The 20407-nt window shown below is 46.8% G+C and overlaps 1 protein-coding gene across 1 annotated transcript in view; it reads right to left on the bottom strand.

The window, feature by feature from the left end:
• Positions 1-20407, bottom strand: part of SEC16B (SEC16 homolog B, endoplasmic reticulum export factor) — a 58857-nt gene that overhangs the window by 13529 nt on the left and 24921 nt on the right. The window contains 10 exon segments of the mRNA XM_044267349.1: positions 282-387; positions 1905-2016; positions 3222-3339; positions 8498-8579; positions 10403-10500; positions 15981-16211; positions 16663-16798; positions 18311-18372; positions 18739-18890; positions 19409-19553. Of these exon segments, the coding sequence (XP_044123284.1) occupies positions 282-387; positions 1905-2016; positions 3222-3339; positions 8498-8579; positions 10403-10500; positions 15981-16211; positions 16663-16798; positions 18311-18372; positions 18739-18890; positions 19409-19553 (1242 nt within the window).

The following is a 20407-nucleotide window of genomic DNA, read 5'->3' as shown; positions in this document are numbered from 1 at the left end:
AGAGCACAACAGAAGTTTCTGCCAAGCAAGGATGAGGAGTGGGTGCCCTGGGACACCAGCTGATTTCCAGAGGGGCCGCTGCCGTGTGTTGCTTTCGATCTTAAAATACAGACCTTAAGGAGACCTAGGACGACATCCTAACTCTTCCCACACTCAACCTAAGGAGGAAAAGTGCTGTCGATGACTTAGCCAGGGCTACACTACGCCAAACAGCAAAGCTGGAGATCCCGCTGCCGGCGGTCATCGCCGCTCAGACGGCGGCCGACCGTGTGCTCGGTTACCTGGAAAGAAGGGATGAAGGATTTGGGGCGGCCCAGCATCTGACAGTACTCGAAGATTTCCGTCCTCTGGATAGCCTCGGTCGTTGCAAATTTCAAAAACTCTTGACTAAAACCAGAGAATAATAATAAAAGAAATTGAGGAGGGAGGGGAGGCTTTCCAATCCTAGCAGACAAACACCATTCGTGGAGGAGCTTCTGCCCTGGGTGGATCCCCAGGACGGCTCCAAGACAGGAAAGACGCTCTGGGCCTCTGGAGTGAATGTTCGGCCTCCTCTCGTTCCACCTTCTTGAGGCTGGGGATGGAACAGAACAGAGCCCTGCACCAGAGGTGCTGGGGAGCAAAGACTGCAGAAAAGGAGGGGTTCTCCACCTCCTTTGCTGGAGGGTCCCCTAAGGCAAGCTGCTCTCCATCTCCCTTCGGGGCGCTAGGTGCTCCTCTTAAACATGCTGGGAGCGAGTCCTGTGCCCTGAAGGTCTAGAACGCACACCTGTGCGAGGCCACTCCTGGTGTGAACAGAAGAGAAGAGGGAGTGATGTGGGGCCCCAAGACAGGAAGGCGTGGATGAGGATGGGGAGGACAGCTGAGCCAAAAATCAAAAGACAGTCCCTATACTGGTGTTCTTTCAGCCAAGGAGGAAGCGGGCTGAGCGAAGGAGATCCAAGGGGCTTCCAGATCCTCCACATCCTCCTACATCTTGTTGTGGTATCTGAACCCATGGCCTCCCGGCTATCTTCAGAAACGCCCTCGTGCGACAAAAACACAGGAGGGAGACGAATGAACCCCTACGCCTTTCTTGCCGCATTTGGCACAGACGGGATGTGACAAGCCAATCAGAGGCCATCAGAGACCACAGCCAAAGAGAGCCACCTGGAGACTGTATGCTTCTGCAGAGGTAGGCCGCCTGGCACAACAGTGGTCAGTCCGGGCTCTGCTCCAGGTCCCGCGTGACTCCACACCAGCTGTGTTAACCTTGGATAGGTTATTTAACCTCTCTGTGCCTGGGTTTCCCTCCTCTAGCAAGTGAAGATTAAAAATATTCCTTATTTATAGGTAATGATTAAAGTCGGTAATGATTAAAGGAAACGGTGCAAATAAAATGACTGTGTAAAATAAATAAAAACAAAAATAAAATATAGAAAATTAAAAAATAAAATAAGTAACAGGGGACTTTGAGTAGCTTGTGCACCAAGTCAGTGTAAGGATGTAAGGAATAAGCATAAACTTCTTCCAGCTTCCAGTTCTGCCCAGGGCTGACTCTGAGCCAGGCCCATGGCTGCCTAGCACAGAGCCCCAAGCCGCCCTCTCCCTGATGGACAAGGTGACCTCCGCTCATGGAACCAGGGTGCCACCCAGTGGTCAGAGGGGCACAATACACCCCAAAGGAACACAAACACAGTTTGGGGGAGCAGGACTGGGGCCTGAAGCCCCCTGTTGGTGTGATGCAGCACCCACTGGGCACCTCCCTGCCCGGCCCCTTGCAGAAAAGACCCCCAGAGGAAAGGAGCAGCAGTAGGTGAAATTCACACAGGAAAATGGAAAAGGGGGCCATGAAACCCAGCAAGGGCTCAAACAATCCCCTGGAAAATGTCCTTCCTGCTTCCTTCCCCCAGAGCATCACATACCTGTGGCTACTGCCAAGCAAGGCCAGATGGTCAGTCTTCACGGTGTAGTGGCCAAAGGGCACGTGAGCCATGAGGTAGCAGAAGTGAGCGGCCTCCACCAGCCCCTTCCCTGCTGCAGGAGGAGGAGAGCAAGCCCCAGTCACAGAGCCCGGCCGTGTGGGGACCCACTTGCTGGGCGGGATGGGAGAGAGATAACGGGGGGGTAGGGGGGGCTTGGGGCTCAGAGGGGAGCATCCTCACAGGAGTGAAGGGGACAACAGCTCAGGTCAGGAGTCACGCCCCAAACCACGCATTCTTGGCTTTGACATCATTCCGTTTCAGCTCTCTTTGGCCAAAAGAGGCCTCTAGCGCTTATTCCCCTCCTGAATTTGTGATTAGGAATTTGCTAAGCACTTTAGTCCTTCCTGAAGGTGAAAAGGGAGCAGATGCGTACACCTGAGCAAAGACACGGGCTGTGGGGAGCTGCTGTTTTTCAATTAGACTTCTTGGGGCACTAATGCTCCTCCTGCTGAAGTCAAACAATAGGAAACTTTTCCCAGGGCTCATAAAATTCACGATAATTACCAGCTTGTTCCCACTTCCAGAATGCTCTCCCATACATTTCTCATTACCTCAAAACTGAATTAATTCAAGTAGTAAAGTACCCAGCACAGTGCCTGGCACCCAGAAATGACTAAACAAATCCTTGCCCTTCTGACTGAGTTGAACAGCCAGCCAGCTGCTCCTCCCGGCTCTTTTCAGTTTAACAGAGTGTTTTGCCACAAAGTTTACAAAGACTGTCATGATTCCTAGATGTTCTGCCCCTTGACCAAATTTGAGAACCACTGAGCTGGAACATCCAGTCGCCCCTGAGTATTTATAAGGCCAGGTTCACTGAGAGAGAATACAAGTGCAGACGACACACAATTACCCAGGGTAGTTCGGGCAAAGACAGAGTTTGCTCTCCGGCTGAGCTGGGTCACTGTACAACTAACCGTAACAGGAGGCGAGGGTCCCCAGAGTTAACTCTGTCTTCAGGAAAGTCTGACCAGGGATAGAAAGCCAACTGCTGAGCATTGCCTTCTCCAGCAGCACAGCCTCAAATCTCGGGGTCTGGGCTGTACTGGCTTGCAGTGGAAATTCTGGGAAATGGAGTCAAGAACGACACTCCTTACCCTGGAGGTTCTATCCCCCAGACACAGAGGCTCCTGGGTCAAAGGAGAGCCTGAGGCTCAGATCGGGCCCTGCACAGCACCTAAGAGCCTGCAGACAGATGTTTACAGATGGCCTAGAGATGCCCTAGAGGAGAAGAGGGCAGGAGGGATGGCTTCGTCTTACCCAGGGTGTCCCCCATGGTGATAATGGCTCGCTGAAGCAGCTCCGGGTCCCCGCCCTGATTCGACAGAATCACGGCCAGGTGAGGCCTCCAGTCTCCCCACTGCTTGTCCGCACAGCACTGAAAGGCAGCAGACAAAGTGGGAGATTTACTGACTCACGTAGCGCTAGCCAGAGTGTAGGAGAAGAAAGCTGTCCATCTCCTAGTTTGGAGTTCGGGGAATGTGGCTTATACCGGGCTGTAGCACTGTCCGTCATTGATTTCGAGATCTCCTTTTAAAAAAGCAAGGCTCCTAGAAGGATGGGTAGCAGACAGGCACGTGCACATACATATACACATGGGAATATGGGGAGGTAGGTAAATAAAATGACACTACTGATCACTTCCTGATTTTCAGATTTCTTCCTGGTGCCCCCACCCCCGCCCAATCCCAACAAGAAGGGACAACATCCGGAAAATAAAACAAAACAAAATAAACCCTGATGTTTCAGTGGGAGAAGGAAGACCAAACATCCTTGACTCATGAAGAATCCACATTAGCCGGTTAGAAGTCAGGGGGAGCCTAGGTCCTTAATACCTTACCACTTGGCTTGTGTTTTCTGGTTTTACAAAGGCCTTTCACACACATCACCTCAGTTAACCTTCACAACAACCCTAGAAGTTGAATTCCTATTACCCCTCGAAGGACGAGGAAAGCAGGCCACGTGTCCCAGCCTACCCAGTCTCCACTCATCCTGCTCCTGGCTGAGGGCTGTGCCCCCTCCTTCCGGGGACAATGCAGGAGCAGCCGAGCTCCACAAGGGGGCAGTAGGGTGCACACAGAGTGGGGAAAGGAAAAATACCCCACACAAAGGGTCGGGTGTGGGCCTCCCTTCTCCAGAATGAAGAGGGATTTCAGGACAGGAAACATCAATAAGGAAACAACATGATGTCACAGAAAAAAATTGGTTCCTGGATTCAAATGGAGTCCTGCTTCCTTTTTTTTTTTTTTTTTTAAGATTTATTTATTTTAGTGGAGCACAGTGGGGTGGGCAGAGGGAAAAGGAGAGAGGGAGAGAGAGAGAATTCCAAGCAGACTCCCTGCTGACCGCAGAGCCCCACACAGGGCTCCATCTCACGATCCTGAGATCAGGACCTGATCCAAAATCAACCATCCACAGCTCAACCGCCTGAGCCACACAGGCTGCTTCCTACTCACTTTGTGACCTTGAGCAAGTTTCTCAAAACCTTTTTCCCTCATCTCTTGAGTGGAGATCATCTTTTCTACCTAACCAGGTAGTGCTGATAAGAAAATAAGATAGCCAGGTCAAGCACATAGCATAATGCTTTGCCCTTCATTTGCTCATTATAAATAACACATAGGTACAAATACACACACACACACACACACACACACACACACACACACAGACGGAAGCCCAGCAAAAGGAAAGAGGTGATTTTCAGACCAGTCCATCTCCCAGTCTGTTACACAGAGCAGGCGGAGTGGAAGATGGACACTAGTAACAGCTCAGATTTGGAGGTTAGAAAAATTCACAATTATTTGGTCTTTGTAATTATCCCAAGGAACAAAAGATGCTTTATCCAAGTGCATTTTATGGTTACTCTTTGTTTATGGGGGGGGGATGCGGTGTGAATGAGGGAGACGAAGACAAATCACAGGAGTGGCAGCCCTCACTCACTGCACCCTGCCGGTGGACCATACCCAGTGCTGAGCATTTCTCCTGTGAGCAATCACAGGCATTGGGTCCTATTATTATCCCCACATCAGCCAGGCTTTTCTTGCTGGAATGAAAGGAACAAGCAAAAGAAAAATCCTTGCTGAAAAGAACAAACACTTAGAAGTCATTCTTCTGTCTCTTCCCCAGGTGATTTAAAAAAAAAAAAATTTTTCACTGTAAAGCCGATCTGTGGAGAGAAAGAGCACTGAAGAGAGAGCGAACACCTAACTAACTTCAATGGGTCAAGCATGGCCGTTGATATGGGTTCCGATATTCTCTGTCCTGTAATTTTCACAATAACTCTATTGGTGAGGCATCAAAATGCCCACAAAGAGGAAAGCCTGACATTCTGAGATTAGGTAAGAAGGCCAAGTTCACAGAGCAGGAAGGAGCAGACTCTGGTTAAGCCTGTTATAGAAGCCTCATCTGGGTTTTCTGGTTGCCATGTTTTTCCCATTCATTCCAAGTAACTAAAGACTAGCCTTTTACTGGATGCCACGATGCGAAGAAACGCTCAAACACTATGATCAAAATCCACATTGGCACATCACCCCTGTCTTCTCGGTTTTCTCACCTAAAAGCAGGGAGCATTTAGCTAATTCTCCCATCGCAGGGAGACCCAATGGACTGTACGCTGATGACATCATTTCCTGCTTCACAACATGATGCAATTTCACAGCAGAACACAGCGGTTCCGCAGACCCGTGAGCTCTCCGTGTTCCCATAAGCCAGTGGGCTTAACAATGGGGCAGGAAAGTCATCGTTTCTCTTTCCTTTTCCAGGACTTGTCCCCAAGCAATAAGAAGAACAAAAGAGGGGCGCCTGGGTGGCTCAGTAGGTTAAGGCCTCTGCCTTCAGCTCAGGCCATGATCCTGGGGTCCTGGGATCGAGCCCCGCATCAGGCTCTCTGCTCAGCAGGGAGCCTGCTTCCTCCTCTCTCTCTGCCTGCCTCTCTGCCTACTTGTGATCTCTGTCTGTCAAATAAATAAATAAAATCTTAAAAAAGAAGAAGAAGAAGAAGAACAAAAAAGCAAAGTGTGAAGTCCGTTTTCATGAAAACTTAGGTGTCAGCAAAAACCCACACCTTGGAATACAAGAAAAAGCTGCCAAAAGTAGTAGAGAGTGAACAGAGAAGAGTTCAGGAGGAAGCAGAAAGAGAACTCCAGAAGGGCAGGATCCCACAGCCATCTCCGCTGGCTGGGGAGAAGCCAAGGCTGCACAGAGACCCACAGGACACTCCAGATCATGCAGGAAAGGCCAGTCGGCCTGCAGTGTGGCGCTGGCCCCTCCCCAGCACACACCTATCCTAAACAGTTGGCCCAGGGAAGACTTGACTCCTGTCAAGGATCAAACACGGAATCTCTAAAATTCACTATAAAGATAAAAGGAGGGAAGTAACATGAAAAAATAGATGGAAGGTAGAAAGAACGCTCACTGGAAAAACGTTACAATGAAACAAAGAGGTGTCAGCAAACATTTCATCCTGAACTTACATAAAATTTAAGTAAAATAGTGAAACAATTTCTTATGAAGCAAGGGCCTAAAGCTAAGTTATAAGAACTCGAGAAAGAGACAGCAGACAAGAGGAGGAGGTAAATATGACCTTCAGAGCTCAGGGAAGAACTGGAAGAAAATCAAAGAAATCAAGACAAAAATGCCAAGAGCACAAAAATGAAGAGATGGTGATGAGAGCACAGTAAGGGACACACAGGATGGAAATGAGAGGAAGGGGGGGACGGAGGAGGAGGAGGAGGAAGAGAAGAAGGGGAGGGAGAGGAGGGGGAAGAGAAAGAAGAAAGAGAGAAGGAGGGAAGGAAGGAGGGAGGGAGGAAGGAGAGAAGGAAGAAAAAAAGTGTTTTAATTAAAGAGAAAATGATATACATATAATCTGCATGTGTATATGTATATATATATATATATATACAAAATTATGCATACGTGGAATTCCTGAAAGAAAACCAAACTAACATGGGGCGCCTGGGTGGCTCAGTGGGTTAAGCCGCTGCCTTCGGCTCAGGTCATGATCTCAGGGTCCTGGGATCGAGCCCCGCATCGGGCTCTCTGCTTAGCAGGGAGCCTGCTTCCCTCTCTCTCTCCCTGCCTGCCTCTTCATCTACTTGTGATTTCTCTCTGTCAAATAAATAAATAAAATCTAAAAAAAAAAAAAAAGAAAGAAAGAAAGAAAACCAAACTAACGGAACAAAACTAATATTGAAGAATATAATTCAAGAAAACTTTCCTGAACTGCAAAATATAAACGCAGATATTAAGAGAGCATGCTGTGGGGGCACTGGGTGGCTCAGTCGTTAAGCATCTGCCTTCCGCTCAGGTCATGATCCCAGGGTCCTGGGATGGAGCCTTGCACTGGGCTCCCTGCTCAGCAGGAAGCCTGCTTCTCCTTCTCCCACTCCCCCTGCTTGTATTCCCTTTCTTGCATCTCTTTCTCTGTGCCAAGTAAATAAATAAAAATCTTAAAAAAGAAAAAAAAAAAAAAAAGCATGCTGTGTACCAAGAAAAGAAAAAAAAATAACCCAGCCAGTCAACATCAAGATAGATCCCAGTAAAGTTACTGACTTCAAGGATAAAGAAGGACACTCTGGGGCAAAAAGATCAAGTCTCTCTTAATGGGGAAAACATCAAGCTGGCCTTGGACTTCTCCTGAGTTCTATCCAACTCTAGACAATGTGTGAGATGGAATATATCCAGCCTTGCAGGCTCAGTGTGCAGCAGAGGGAAAGAAGGACAGCCTCGCGGTGGAGAGCCTGGGAACCGTGCGCTCTCTCGCTATCCATGCACACAATGCAGGCGGCTGTGCTGTGGGAAAGGGGCAAGGTCTTTGGATCAGACAGATCTGAGCCAATCCTGGCTCCACTTCTCCAAGCTCTGTGATCGCGGGTCATTTTACATCTTTGCACCTCAGTTTCCACATCTGCAAAACAGGGACAATAATTCCTGCCTCTGGGGCACCTGAGTGGCTCAGTGGGTTAAGCCCTGCCTTCGGCTCTGGTCAAGGTCTCAGGGTCCTGGGATCGGGCCCCACGTTGGGCTCTCTGCTCAGCGGGGAGCCTGCTTCCTCCTCTCTCTCTGCCCGCCTCTCTGCCTACTTGTAATCTCTGTCTGTCAAATAAATAAAATCTTTGAAAATAATAATAATTCCTACCTCTGTGTATTAAGTGAGATAATATGAAGCCAAGTACTCAGCACAGGGCCAGCACAGTAGGTGATTAACACACAATTATTATTTATGTTTAGTCTTTGAAGTCAGCACCTCTTGGGGCACCTGGTGGCTCAGTGGGTTGAGAGTCTGATTCTCCATTTAGGTCAGGTCGAGATCTCAGGGCTGTGGGATTGAGTCCCAAGTCAGGCTCTGTGCTCAGCGGGGAGTCTGCCTGAGATTTTTCTCTCTCCTTCCCCGCCCCTTCCTCCCTCTCCCTCTGTCTCTCCCCACCCAAAATTAAAAATAAAAATCATTAAAGCCATCACCTCCGTTCCCGAGCTGCCCCCCCCCCAAGCCCCTACGATGCTGGGGTACTGAGGAGTCCCATCGCAAGGAGTACCGTGGCTGCTTGTGGGATCCTCCCGGACATGAACTGGAAGAGGGTCTGCAGTGGGTCGTTGGCGGCCAGCGTGCTGGTGAAGCTGCAGAGAGAGGCTACCGTTAGGGACAACCAAGCCAAGAGAGCCTCTTACCCATTGTCAGTGGGGCAACAGCTCCCCTATTTTTCTATTTGATTTCAGCAGCTTCTTTTGGGACAGGAATTTCTCTTGGCTGCTCAGCTGTGCTTCCGCCACTCCTACTTTTGGGGGGCTTGGCAGGATCTTCCTTCTGCCCCATGCCCCACACAGAACACCCTGTTGGGGGACACGTCCTACACTTTGGCCCAACCCCCTAACTCTTAAGTAACCATTTCTCTAGGTTTTCTTTGTCATGGAAAGGATGCCCCCCACGTTTCACGGGTGCCTGGGGAGCCCCAGCAGTCAACCCAAACCTGCTCTCTGTGGGCCCCTCCACCCAGTGGGCCCCCCTCGACTCCCCCTCCCTGGAAGCGGCCCCCTCATGCCCCACTCCCAGCACTGTGGGCTGACTTCTTTCATGCACAAGCACTAAATAGCCATTTCCAATAACCAAAGAGGCGTAGAACAGGGACCAGAAACGATCCTGCTGATGACAAACCGTGGGATATGCTTAACAAGGATATAATAAGCTCTATAGCCGATCGGAGATTTAAGCATACTCAGTAAGAGATATTCTTCACAATTCACTGGGTCCCATCAAAAATCAATGGCCCAAGGCAAAAATCTGTAGCCGAGATGTATGCTCTAACGTGGGGTTGTGGGATGTTCATTTCCAAAACCCAAAGGAGAATCATCCCTCAGAACACAAGCTCGGAGCACTTATTATAGTAAAACTCCAGGGCTCCTTACCCGCCCTGAGCACAACCAAGTGCGCAGACGCGTTCCTAGTCCCTGCCGGGACTGAGGGTTAGGGTGGAAAAGCCAATCTGTGGATGGAGAAGGGCAGTGTGACAGCCGTGAAGGCAGGTGCGATCTTCTCAGCCAACGGCCTAACAGCCAATTTATGGCCAATTTAAACTTGACTTAAGCTGTGAAGTTCACAGTTTCACAGCTTCTACCAACACAGGAAGAGGAACATTTTGAGGGAACGGATCCAAGCCCGCCCCTTAGGGGAGGGGGTCCCCAGCCCTCCCCACCCCCGCCACACGTCTGTCCCTGCCCTCCCACGGATCTGGCTGCAGCCCGAGGGGCTTACTCAGAAACCCTTCTCCAGCACCCTGACACACAGCTCCTCCACTAACTCCCACTTACTCCAAACTCCTGGCCATGTAGTCGGCCTCCCATCTTATCTTGTCCTGGTTTGGGCATTCTTCTTTGTCTCAGTGTGCTGGCATGAGCTTTGACTAAACACAGCCCTTTGATCTTGTCATGTCCGCCTGCCCTAGATGAAGACTACGGCATCCAATCCCCAGTCGTATAACAGTTCCTACTGTTCCTACTGCTCCCCCACATCCCAACCTTCCTCTCAGCGCCCACATTCCCCACTGCAAGACTAAGCAGTAGGCAGCTCCTAACTCTTGGGTCTAAGCACCTGTCAGTTAACCATAATTGGCCCCCTATTCCCTCACTGATGAAACTATCTAAAATAGCTCCTCCCAAATAGAACTACCAGATTGTAGAAACCTTTGTAATTCTTGGAACACACCCTGAGAAATATTACTAAAATGTTTATTTATCAAGCAGGTAGAAAGAATGTGTCCAGGTCTAGGTTATAAGAATCTAGAGAAGCCATTTCCTACATCCGGGTCAGAGAAGAGAAATTGGAAAGATGCTTAGTGTGGGGGGCTTCCCAGGGCATCCTGCTTTTCTCCCCCCAACCCCACCCATTGGTGGGGGGAGTTTTCTCTGCTCCATTGGTCTCCTTGGCCAGTGTCCAGCTCACTCACCCGCTCATGACCCAGCTGTAGGTCCTTGGGTCCATCTTGCTGGACAGGAACAAAGCGTGGCCCCACAGGTGGTTCTTCATGGCCCACTCCAAGGCTTCCTGAAGACAAGCACACATTGCTTTCAACGCGGCCCTTCTTACCTTCCTCTACCCACAACACGGAATGGCGTTTGGGTACCTGAGCCATATTGGCTGGGTTCCCGGGAAGACAGAGCCTCGTCTGCGAGGGCAACAAAGGAGCTCTAACTGGCACGTATTTCTAAGAGGTCCCTTCCCGAGCCTTCACTTTCTCAAACCCATTAGGCTATTAGCTGCCCCTCAGGCACAGTTTCCAGTTAGTCTTATCTCTTTAGCAGACATCACGCAATGCTTTTAGGAACCTAAGCATCTCACCCAAGGACTGAGCCTCAAAATACAGGGAGCAAGTTGATATTCGTGAGGGCATGTTAGAGGAACCGTGTGTTTTTTGCAGCCGTGGTGGAGACTGCTGGTTCCCCACCAAAACCCGTGCTCCCCTTCCTGCACTGAATTTCCCGCCTCCCTTGCACCTAGATGTGGCTGAGTTCCAGGCTGCGAACGGGAATAGAAGTGATGTGTGCCGCTTCCACACCTGCTCCTAGAAGCCCCTTGACCAAGCCTCCCTGCGCTTTCCCCATCAGGCTGCCTGGAAGAAAGATGCTCAGGCTGAGTCCTTGAACTGCTCCGTGGAGGAGGGATGCCCCGCTGTTCTGTTCACCTCCCGGGACTCCCATATGACTAGAGAGAAGCTGCTACTGTGTTTAAGCCAGTATGCATGGCGGTTAACCCACGCCGCCTAGCATTATAACTAATTGCTTGTTACCTACCAACTGTTTGTTAACCATCAACTCCGTATGCCGAATGAATGGCACAAATAACCTGGGGAGATCGGTTAGAAGCTGTAAATGTTAACACACACAAAGACACGCTCACACACATCTTTTCATTCAATTTTCAGAATTATTTAGTAAGAGCTTAATTTCTACTTGAGGTTTTGACTGGTATTAATCATTTCCTTAGTACTCAAAAATAATGTGATTTTTGGACTGGAAGTCACTAACGAGGTAACTCGAGCTCCAGGTGCAAATCGCAACATCTCCCACACTATCTCCTTTGAAGAGAGCGCAAATTTAAACCACCACCATTAGGAAATTTGACAGGGAAAAATGACCTTGAGTTACTCTTTTCATATGTTAAACTATTTCACAACAGTATTTTTTAAAGGGAATTACTAGTAATTGGTTGGGAATCACCACTTTGCTCAAAAATTTGCATCAAAAATATAATTGAAGAGTAAGTGAAGAAATTGAGAAATTACACTGAGGATATTAATCTCACACAGTGTCAGAGAGAAGACACCAGTCAAATATTCATAAAGATATAGAAGATATCTGGGACTCTAGCTCCTCATGAGTCATTCTGAACTCCCAAATATTCCTCCTATCCCCTGCTCACCTTTGGGTCCAGGTATGACAGGTGGTGCGGTGGATGGTTAGAAGTCCAAGGTCAGACATCAGGCTGCCTAGATCTAAACGCTGGCTCTATGACTCAGTAACTTTCCTCATTTACAAGTATATAAAACAAGAATAGAACCTAACCTACAGGGTTTCTATGAAGATAAATGAGGCAATGCATGTAACATGTTAAATAAGTGTTGGTACAGAGAAAACATTTTTAAAATATTCACTTTTGTTATTGTTATTATTACGGTCATTACTTAATCTTTCTTAAGGAAAGAGATTATTACAGATCTATCTCTGTATCCCCCACTGGGTTCAATGCCTTAGAAGTAGTGACTGCTTAATAAATATTTACTGAATAAATATATCCCTGGTGAAATTGCAGGTCACTACTATATAATGAACAGGGGATGGCAGGTATATGATCCCACTGATTTTCACCGAGTATCATGCCTTGTGCTCACTTAACATCATGGGGCACCTGGATGGTTCAGTGGGTTAAGTGCCTGAGTTCAACTCAAGCCATGATCTCAATGTGGGATCAAGCCCCACATCTGACTCTTCCCTCAGTGGGGAGTCTGCTTGTCCCTCTTCCTCTCTCTCTGCCCCTTCTCCCACTTGTGCTCTCTCTCAAATAAATAAATAAAATCTTTTAAAAATAAATAAAATATAGCCTCATACACAAATAAGATTAAAAATTCAAATGTAAAGTCACAAAAGTACTTGAACTTTATTTTCATAACTTAATTTTGAAGTAGGAAAGCCTTTCTAAATATCACCCCAAAAAAGTAATTTTGTACAGAAAGTCCTAAAAAAATAAAGAGCTCCTACAAATCAATAAATGGAAATAAAAAATCCATCAGAAAAATGCAGAAATTCAGGCTCCTGGGTGGCTCAGTTGGTTGAGCAACTGCCTTCGGCTCAGGTCATGATCCTGGACTTCCAGGATCGAGTCCCGCATCAGGCTCCCAGCTCCTTGAGGAGTCTGCTTCTCCCTCTGACCTTCTCCTCTCTCATGCTCTCTCTCTCACTCATTCTCCCTCAAATAAATAAATAAAATCTTTTTTAAAAATTGCAGAAATTCCATGACAAAAAATTCACAGACTTAAAGATATTAGACTTCACTTATGATAAGAGAAATGAAAATAACTACACTGGATTATATACATTTTTCACCTCTCAGATTGGTAGATATTAAAAGCTTAGAAACACACTGAGTTGGTGAGAGTGGGGAAACGGGCACTTACGTATTGCTGTTAGTTGGTACAACCTCTAAAAAGGCAATTTGTCACTATTTATCAAAATTTCAAGCCATATACCCTTTGACTCAACACTTCCATTTTCAGGAACTATTCTAGAAATCATAATATATATCCTTCCACATGGCAAAATGACTTTCGTTGTTACTGCAGCATTATTTGTAACAGCAAAAGACTGTTAAATCATCTACATGTCAATCTATCAGGGTTTAGTTAAATTAATTATAATTTATCTTTAGAAATATGTGCAGCCATAAAAAATAATGAAGATGGTATTTGTATGTTAAAAGGAGCAGGAGTCAGGAAAATGTGGCATGGAGGCCAAATTCAGCCCACTGTCTATTTTGGTATAGCCCACAAACTAGGGATAACTTTTCACATTTTTAAATGATTGGGGAAAAAGATTAAAAAAGTAATAATACTTCATTACACGTGAAAATTATATATAATTCCAATTTCTATGTCCATACATAAAACACGGCCACACTCATTCATTTACATATTGTCTGTGGCTGCTTTTACTTGACAATAGCAGAATTGGGCAGGTGCAACTGGCCTGGAAAACCTCATACATTTATTGTCTGGGGCACCTGGCTGGCTCAGTTCAAAGATGATCTGACTCTTGAACTCAGGATCATGAGTTTGAGCACCACATTGGGTGTAGAGATTATTTAAATCAATAAAATTTTATACACACACACACACACACACAGTCTGTCCTTTTACAGAATATTATTGCCAATCCCAATATAGAGTGTTTACCAAGATATTTTGTTGAATGAAAAAAGGGTGAAGAAATGGTAGTTAGAGGGTGCCTGGCTGTAGAGCTTTCAATTCTTGAACTTGGGGTTGTGAATTTGAACCCCATGTTGGATGTAGAGATTACTTAAAATCTTAAAAGAAGAAGAAGAACAAGGAGAAGAAGAAGAAGAAATGGTATACAGTAAGCTATTAAAAATGGAGAAAATAATTATATATGCAAAAAATACCTGTGGATATTTCAAGACAGCATTTCTGCAGCCAAGAGGATGGGGGGATTATTTTCTCCACTATATCCCTGTTATCCTTGAGTTTTGAATCCTATTGGTTCAAGTTGATTTCAATCATACATTCCAGTATTTACATTTCCTTTAACATTTTTGTAAAATGTGAGGGACAGGTGGCTCAGTCGGTTAAGTGTCTGCCTTCGGCTCAGGTCATGATCCCAGGGTCCTGGGATTAAGACTCACATCAGACTCCTTGTTCAGCAGGAAGCCGGCTTCTCCCTCACCCACTCTCGCTGCTTGTGTTCCCTCTCTCACTGTCTGTCTCTTTCTTTCTCTGACCAATAAATAAATCTTTTTTTAAAAAGATTTTTGTAAAATGTGAGTTCAATTTCAAAATTAAATGAGGCAAAAAAAATAGGAAAGTAAATTAAAAAATAGGTAAATATGTGAGGTGACGAATATTATTAATTAACTCACGGAAAGAATCCTTTCACAATGTATTTGGGATATTTGTATATCAAACCATCACATACACTTTAAATATCCTACAATTTTGTCAAATACCTTGGTTAAAAATTTTTGAATAAATAATACAAAGATTAAAATTGTCTAATTTACATATCAAAACATCACTTCATCTGTTGAATTAAAGTACTCATTATTGGGGGCACCTGACTGGCTCAGATGGTTAAACCTCTGCCTTTGGCTTGGGTCATGATCCCAGTGTCCTGGGATCGAGTCCCACCTCAGGCTCCCCACTCAGCAGGAAGCCTCCTTCTCCATCTCCCTCTGCGGTTCTCCCTGCGGTTCTCCCTGCTGGTGCTCTCTCTCTCTGTATCAAATAAATTAAAAAAATCTTTAAAACAAATAAATGAATGAATAAATAAATAAGGTACTCAATATTGGTAGGTACAGAGTAGCTATAGCTAGTGGGGACATCATTTGTAAACAGACTTTCTGGAAAGTAATTTAGGGTAGATGTGAAGAACCTTCTAAAAGTGCAGTAAATAAATAAAAAAATAAATAAATACAGAAGTGCCTATAGTTTAACCCATAATTCCATTCTAGGAATTTATCCTTGAAAAAGTAAGAAGATGAGCCAAAGATTTACATAACAAGACATTCAAACTGTGTAACTTATAATAGGCTACAGCACTGTAGGTAGCTTATATATTCAAACAGTGAATTAGATAAATAAAACATTATATATTCATATAGTGGAACAGGGTCCATTTTTTAAATGGTACATTTTAAAAATGTACATTTTTTAAATGGTACATTTTAAAAACGTACCATGGGAGTATTATACCATAAAAATGCCATGGGAGTATTACACCATATAATCTTATGTGAAAAAATTGTATATGTAATTTAATTTTATTTTTCCTATCCATGCATAGAAAAATGCTAGAAGTAAATATATCAAGATGTTAACAGATGTTATCTTTTTTTTTTAAAGCGGAGAGCCTGCTTCTCTTTCTCCCTCTGCTGCTCCCTCTGCTTGTGTGCTTTCTCTCTCTGTCAAATAAATAAAATCTTTAAAATAAAATTTATTTATTTATTTGAGAGACAGGGAGAGCAGGAGTGGGAGGAGGGACAAGCAGACTCTCTAGTGAGCGTGGAGCCCAATGAGGGATTCGACTCGGGGCTCGATCCCAGGACCCCGGGATCATGACCTGAGCTGAAGTCAGATGCTTAACCAACTGAGCCCCCAGGTGTCCCAACAGGTGCTTTCTCTTAGTGATAAGACTATATAGTTTTTTTCTTTGTGCCTTCTGAATGTCTCAAGTGCTATAAAAGAGTATCTATCACTCATATAACTGGGGGTGGGTGCAGCATGGAGGGGCCACACTTGCCTTCTTCCTTCCATAGTAGAGAAGTTTAGTGAATTTCTCTACGATCTGTGCAGGTGTCTCCACACTGGGGGGAATCTCCCCGGTGAGCAGGTTTGGGGTCCCTGAGCTCAGCACCGGCCAGTCCTCATCGGTCAGGCTGATGAGGTTGGCCACCGGCGGCTGCCTCTTGTACTTCTCCAGCTTCTTGCAGTCTTGCATCAGCAGCTCCGCGATGTCGGACCCCACCATGGACTGCAAGGTAAGAGGGTCATCCTGAAGGAGAATCCTATTGTCCTCGTGTTTGCAGCCCCAGCACCAGAGCCCCTGCCTTCTCCATGAGGAGGTGTCCAAGCAAACACGAGACTCCTTTCTTGGATGGTTGTATTTCAAACTTCAGCTTCACTCTCATACACTCTCGGGTATTTTCTGCCTGGCGGGAGCCACAGACCCTACCAGAACGATGCACACTCTTACAGGTATAACCCAAGAACTGTACGATGACCCCAGGCTCATGGTGGAGGGCAGGGAAAAGATTATCATTAGCCAACGGGGCGGACATCTGAGCAATTTTTTCCCTTAGCCCCATTCGTTGCTTCTTTAATATTATGTTTCACAATCATGCGAAAAGTCATCTCTATCCCAGAGAGATTTCCACTGTAATCCAGCCCGCACCTGCCCACCACTCAGGGCGATCAGTCTTTACCCCGTTCTGCCGGCAAAGGAGAACCAACAATTGCCACAGTAGAGCCGAGTCTCTGCTCCTCTGTGTCTCGGATTTTAGGCTCTGAGCTGCTTTCTGCTGGCAAAATGTCATGATGTCCACCTTGTGTACATCTTCCCTATGGAGAGATTCAGGGAGCAAAGAGTGAAGGGCAGACTCTGTCTCCGCCCAGGACCGCGAGCTTCCCGCTGCATTGCGAGGATGCCAGCAGAGCGGGGGCACTGAGAGAGAAGCTTCATAAGCCAGGGCTGGGGGGCCGCTCCGCATAGATTCTCTCCATTTCACAGATGAACAAACTGAGGCCCAGGGACGGCATGGGACGGCAGGCAAGAGAGCACACTTTGGAGTCAGACAACCCTGCATTTAAATCCAGCCTGCCACTTCTCAGCTTATACAAGGTTCTTATCCTGTCTGAAACTCTGCCTTTTCCCTGAAAATAGGGATAATGAGGAAAAAAAGCTACTTCCATACAAAAGGAATTAGCAAATTTTTTATCGTATACGAAGTAATCAATAAATGGGCAATATTGTTTGGTCAAGGCCATTCAATAAAATCAATCACATTGGGACCAGCCCCCCAGGCTCCCACAACCAGCGCAGTGTTCTACCTCGCATCCGTATACCTGTGCTCAAGAAGTAGACTCAACGCTCACTTTTACTTGAAGGACCTGTCAAAATACTATGCGCTTGGGGCACCCAACAAGGCTCAACGGGTTAAGTGTCAGCCTTCGTCTTAGGTCATGATCTCCAGGTCCTGGGCTCAAGCCCTGCTTTGGGCTCCCTGCTCAGTGGGGAGTCTGCTTCTCCCTCTGCCTCTCGCCGGAATCCCAGCCTGGCTTGTGCTCTCCCTCTCTCTCTCTCTCTCTCTCTCAAGTGAATAAGAAAACTCTTGAAAAAAAAAAAAAAGTATGGGCTTTTCTTGGCAGCAGAAGCTTCAGGTTAAGAATAAGTTTATATGGTAGTGATGACATAGACAGGACTTCCTTACACTTAAAGCTGACACAGCGGTGTCCCGTCATTTCCCAAACAGCAAACTAAAACTCAGAGAGGACTAACTGACGTGTCTGCCATGGGACCTCTAGTTAGTAGGATTCAGGGACCCAGGAGCGGGGTCCTCAGACTCCTGCCAGGACTCTCTTCACAGCAGAGTGTCCTAAATATTTACCAGAAACCTAGGAACTCAGAAGCAGTTCTAGCTCAATCCTGCAGAGGGCAGACTTGCACGCTATCCAGAAACTCAACCCGCACCAGGCTGTTTCTCCTCCAGAAAAAGGCAAGAATTTTTTTCCCACTCTGAACCACTCTATGATTTCCCAGGCTGTGCTCCACTTTTCTACCAGTACCTATTAAGGACTCAGAATGGTAAAACCTCCTACCGTATAGCTCCTCCAAAACAGAACTGTTTTCAGATTTTTAATCCTAATTTTTCTCTCTGCCCTTCAACTATCAAATTGCTTGTCAAAATGGCCCAGGCTACATTCATTTCTATCTTGTGGCACAGAGTATTCTACTCCATGGGGGATAGACATTTTCTTTCAAGGAAGCCAAGAACAAATCCCCTAAATGCTGAGCTGGGCAGGCAGATTTTGTAGGTTCAAAGCCCTCCCCTGGCAGCTCTTAAGATAATTTACCTGATCAGGGGTCCTGAGAAAGTCCTCAGCTCTTCTTGTTCCTCAGAGTAATTAAGAATTACCTGGATCGAAAAATCAGATTTAGCGTTTGAGACTACGTCCACCCAAAGCCCCTGTCATCAAGTCCAATATCAGAACCCATGGTTATGGTCCTATGATGTGGCTTAGAGCCTTGTGGAGGACACAGGAGGACAAAAGGGAGTTCTCCAGTTGCTAAAAGGGAGCCAATACCATTTCAGGAGAAACGTAAATCTAGCATTACTTCTCTGAGAGAAGATCCCTACCCTTTCCTTCCCAAGACACTCCCCCATTCACCAGTGCATGGCCCCGTTCCCCCAAAAGCTCCCCATTCCCAGAGATGCCCAGGCTCAGGCAAAGGAAGCCAGACGGCAGCTTGCCAGCTTCCAGGGACACAGAATGTCTCTCACCTCCATGCTGTGCAGTTCCACAAGGGCCGTTTGTCCATCTCTGGGAGAACTGGGACCCACACACACCAGCTGGCCTCCTGGCCCAAAACTCACAGGCACATGGGGGATGTAGAACTTCATGGGATCCTTGGGACCAGGCGCCGAGACAGCCTCTGCCCAACAGACACAGGCACACCCTGTTAGCATTGCTGCGACTGCTTGTCCTGACTGCAGGACACGGCGGCTGTGTTTCTATCTAGATCCTACCTGGGCCAAGATAAGACTCTGGGCAGGTGGCATCATTAGAAGGAGTGTGCTCCAAGTCAGAATTAAGCCTCTCAGAATATGTCAGAATCCAAGGTGGGGATTCATTGGTTTGGTCCACATGGGAAAACATGGGGCCCAGGCACCCCATCATGGCAAGAGGCTGGTATCTCCAGTGCTGCCTCTCCCCGCCTGACCCTGCTAGGAGCAGTGTTCCCTTCCAAGAATCCACTCTGATGCAACCTCCAGTACAAGAGAAAAGGTGAGAAATGGAGCCAGAATGGCCTGTCTGCCCCGGAGACTGCCACGTGTAGATGAGGCAGGGAGCCACTCTCGGAAGGAAGGAGGAAGGGTGACTTCCCCGAGGTTGCCACCCAGCCCTCTTCTCCCCAGACTTCACCAGCTCCTTCGATGATTCAGTACCCACCGGCCTGATCTGGACTCCAAGGTGCCGGCGCTCTGGGCTCGTACAGCTCTGGGGCATCACCCATGTACTGGCTGAGCTCGTAGGTGCTGGAGCTGAGCCCGGACTCATACTGCTGCAGAAGGTTGGACTCATTGGCCAGGGGTGGCTGGAAGTTACAGATAATCAAAACACATGGGAAGAATGAGAAGCACTTTCAGAGAGATGGCCCTCCCGTGTGTTCCTCCAAAGCAACAAAATCGAAACTTTCAAATGAATACCTCAAATGTGGATGTGTCGCAAGGAAAAGAAGTGCTCATTTAATTGAAGGTGTTTGTGAAAAAAATGAATGATGGCCTAGTGGAAAGAGTGTAGACCTTGAGGCCAGGGGACCTGATTCAAATCCCAGCTTTGTTGGGGCTCCTGGCTGGCTCAGTCAGTAGATCATGCAACTCTCGATCTTGAGGTTGTGATCCTCACAGTGGGTGTAGACGTGGCTTAAAAGTAAAATAAATAGATCTTCAAACCCCAGCTTTGTCAATTGTGACCTTGGATGAAGGACGTGGGCTGTCTGAGCTCAGCACCCTCATCTGTAATATAATCGCATCTGCCCTGTGTAGGTAGAGTTCCAGTACTTCTTCATGCATTCATTCACCAACTGTTGAATGAGCACCTACTATGCTCTAGGTTCTGTGCTTTCCCTGGGGATACAGGTGTACAAGAAATTCATGGAATTTTATCCTGCGAGGATAAACAATAGATAGGAAAGCTCTTTGCTCACTGTAAAAGGTTGTGCTTATGTGTGGCTGCTGTTCTTGTAGGCATATACTGCATGGTGTGTGCCCTGCCCTATTGTTAGGTATACAGAAGAAAGTGTTCTCGAAACACAGACAGATCTCAGGGCTCTTGGGTAGCTCAGTCAGTTAAGCATCTGCCTTTGGTGCAGGTCACAATCCCAGATCTTCTCCCGCTGCCTCTGCCCCTACCCCTGCTTGTGCTCTCTCTTCTCTCTCTATTTCAAAT

Source organism: Neovison vison, chromosome 10 (assembly GCF_020171115.1).
Source record: "Neovison vison isolate M4711 chromosome 10, ASM_NN_V1, whole genome shotgun sequence".
Classification (NCBI taxonomy): domain Eukaryota; kingdom Metazoa; phylum Chordata; class Mammalia; order Carnivora; family Mustelidae; genus Neogale; species Neogale vison.
This window is presented reverse-complemented; position numbering and strand designations above follow the sequence as displayed.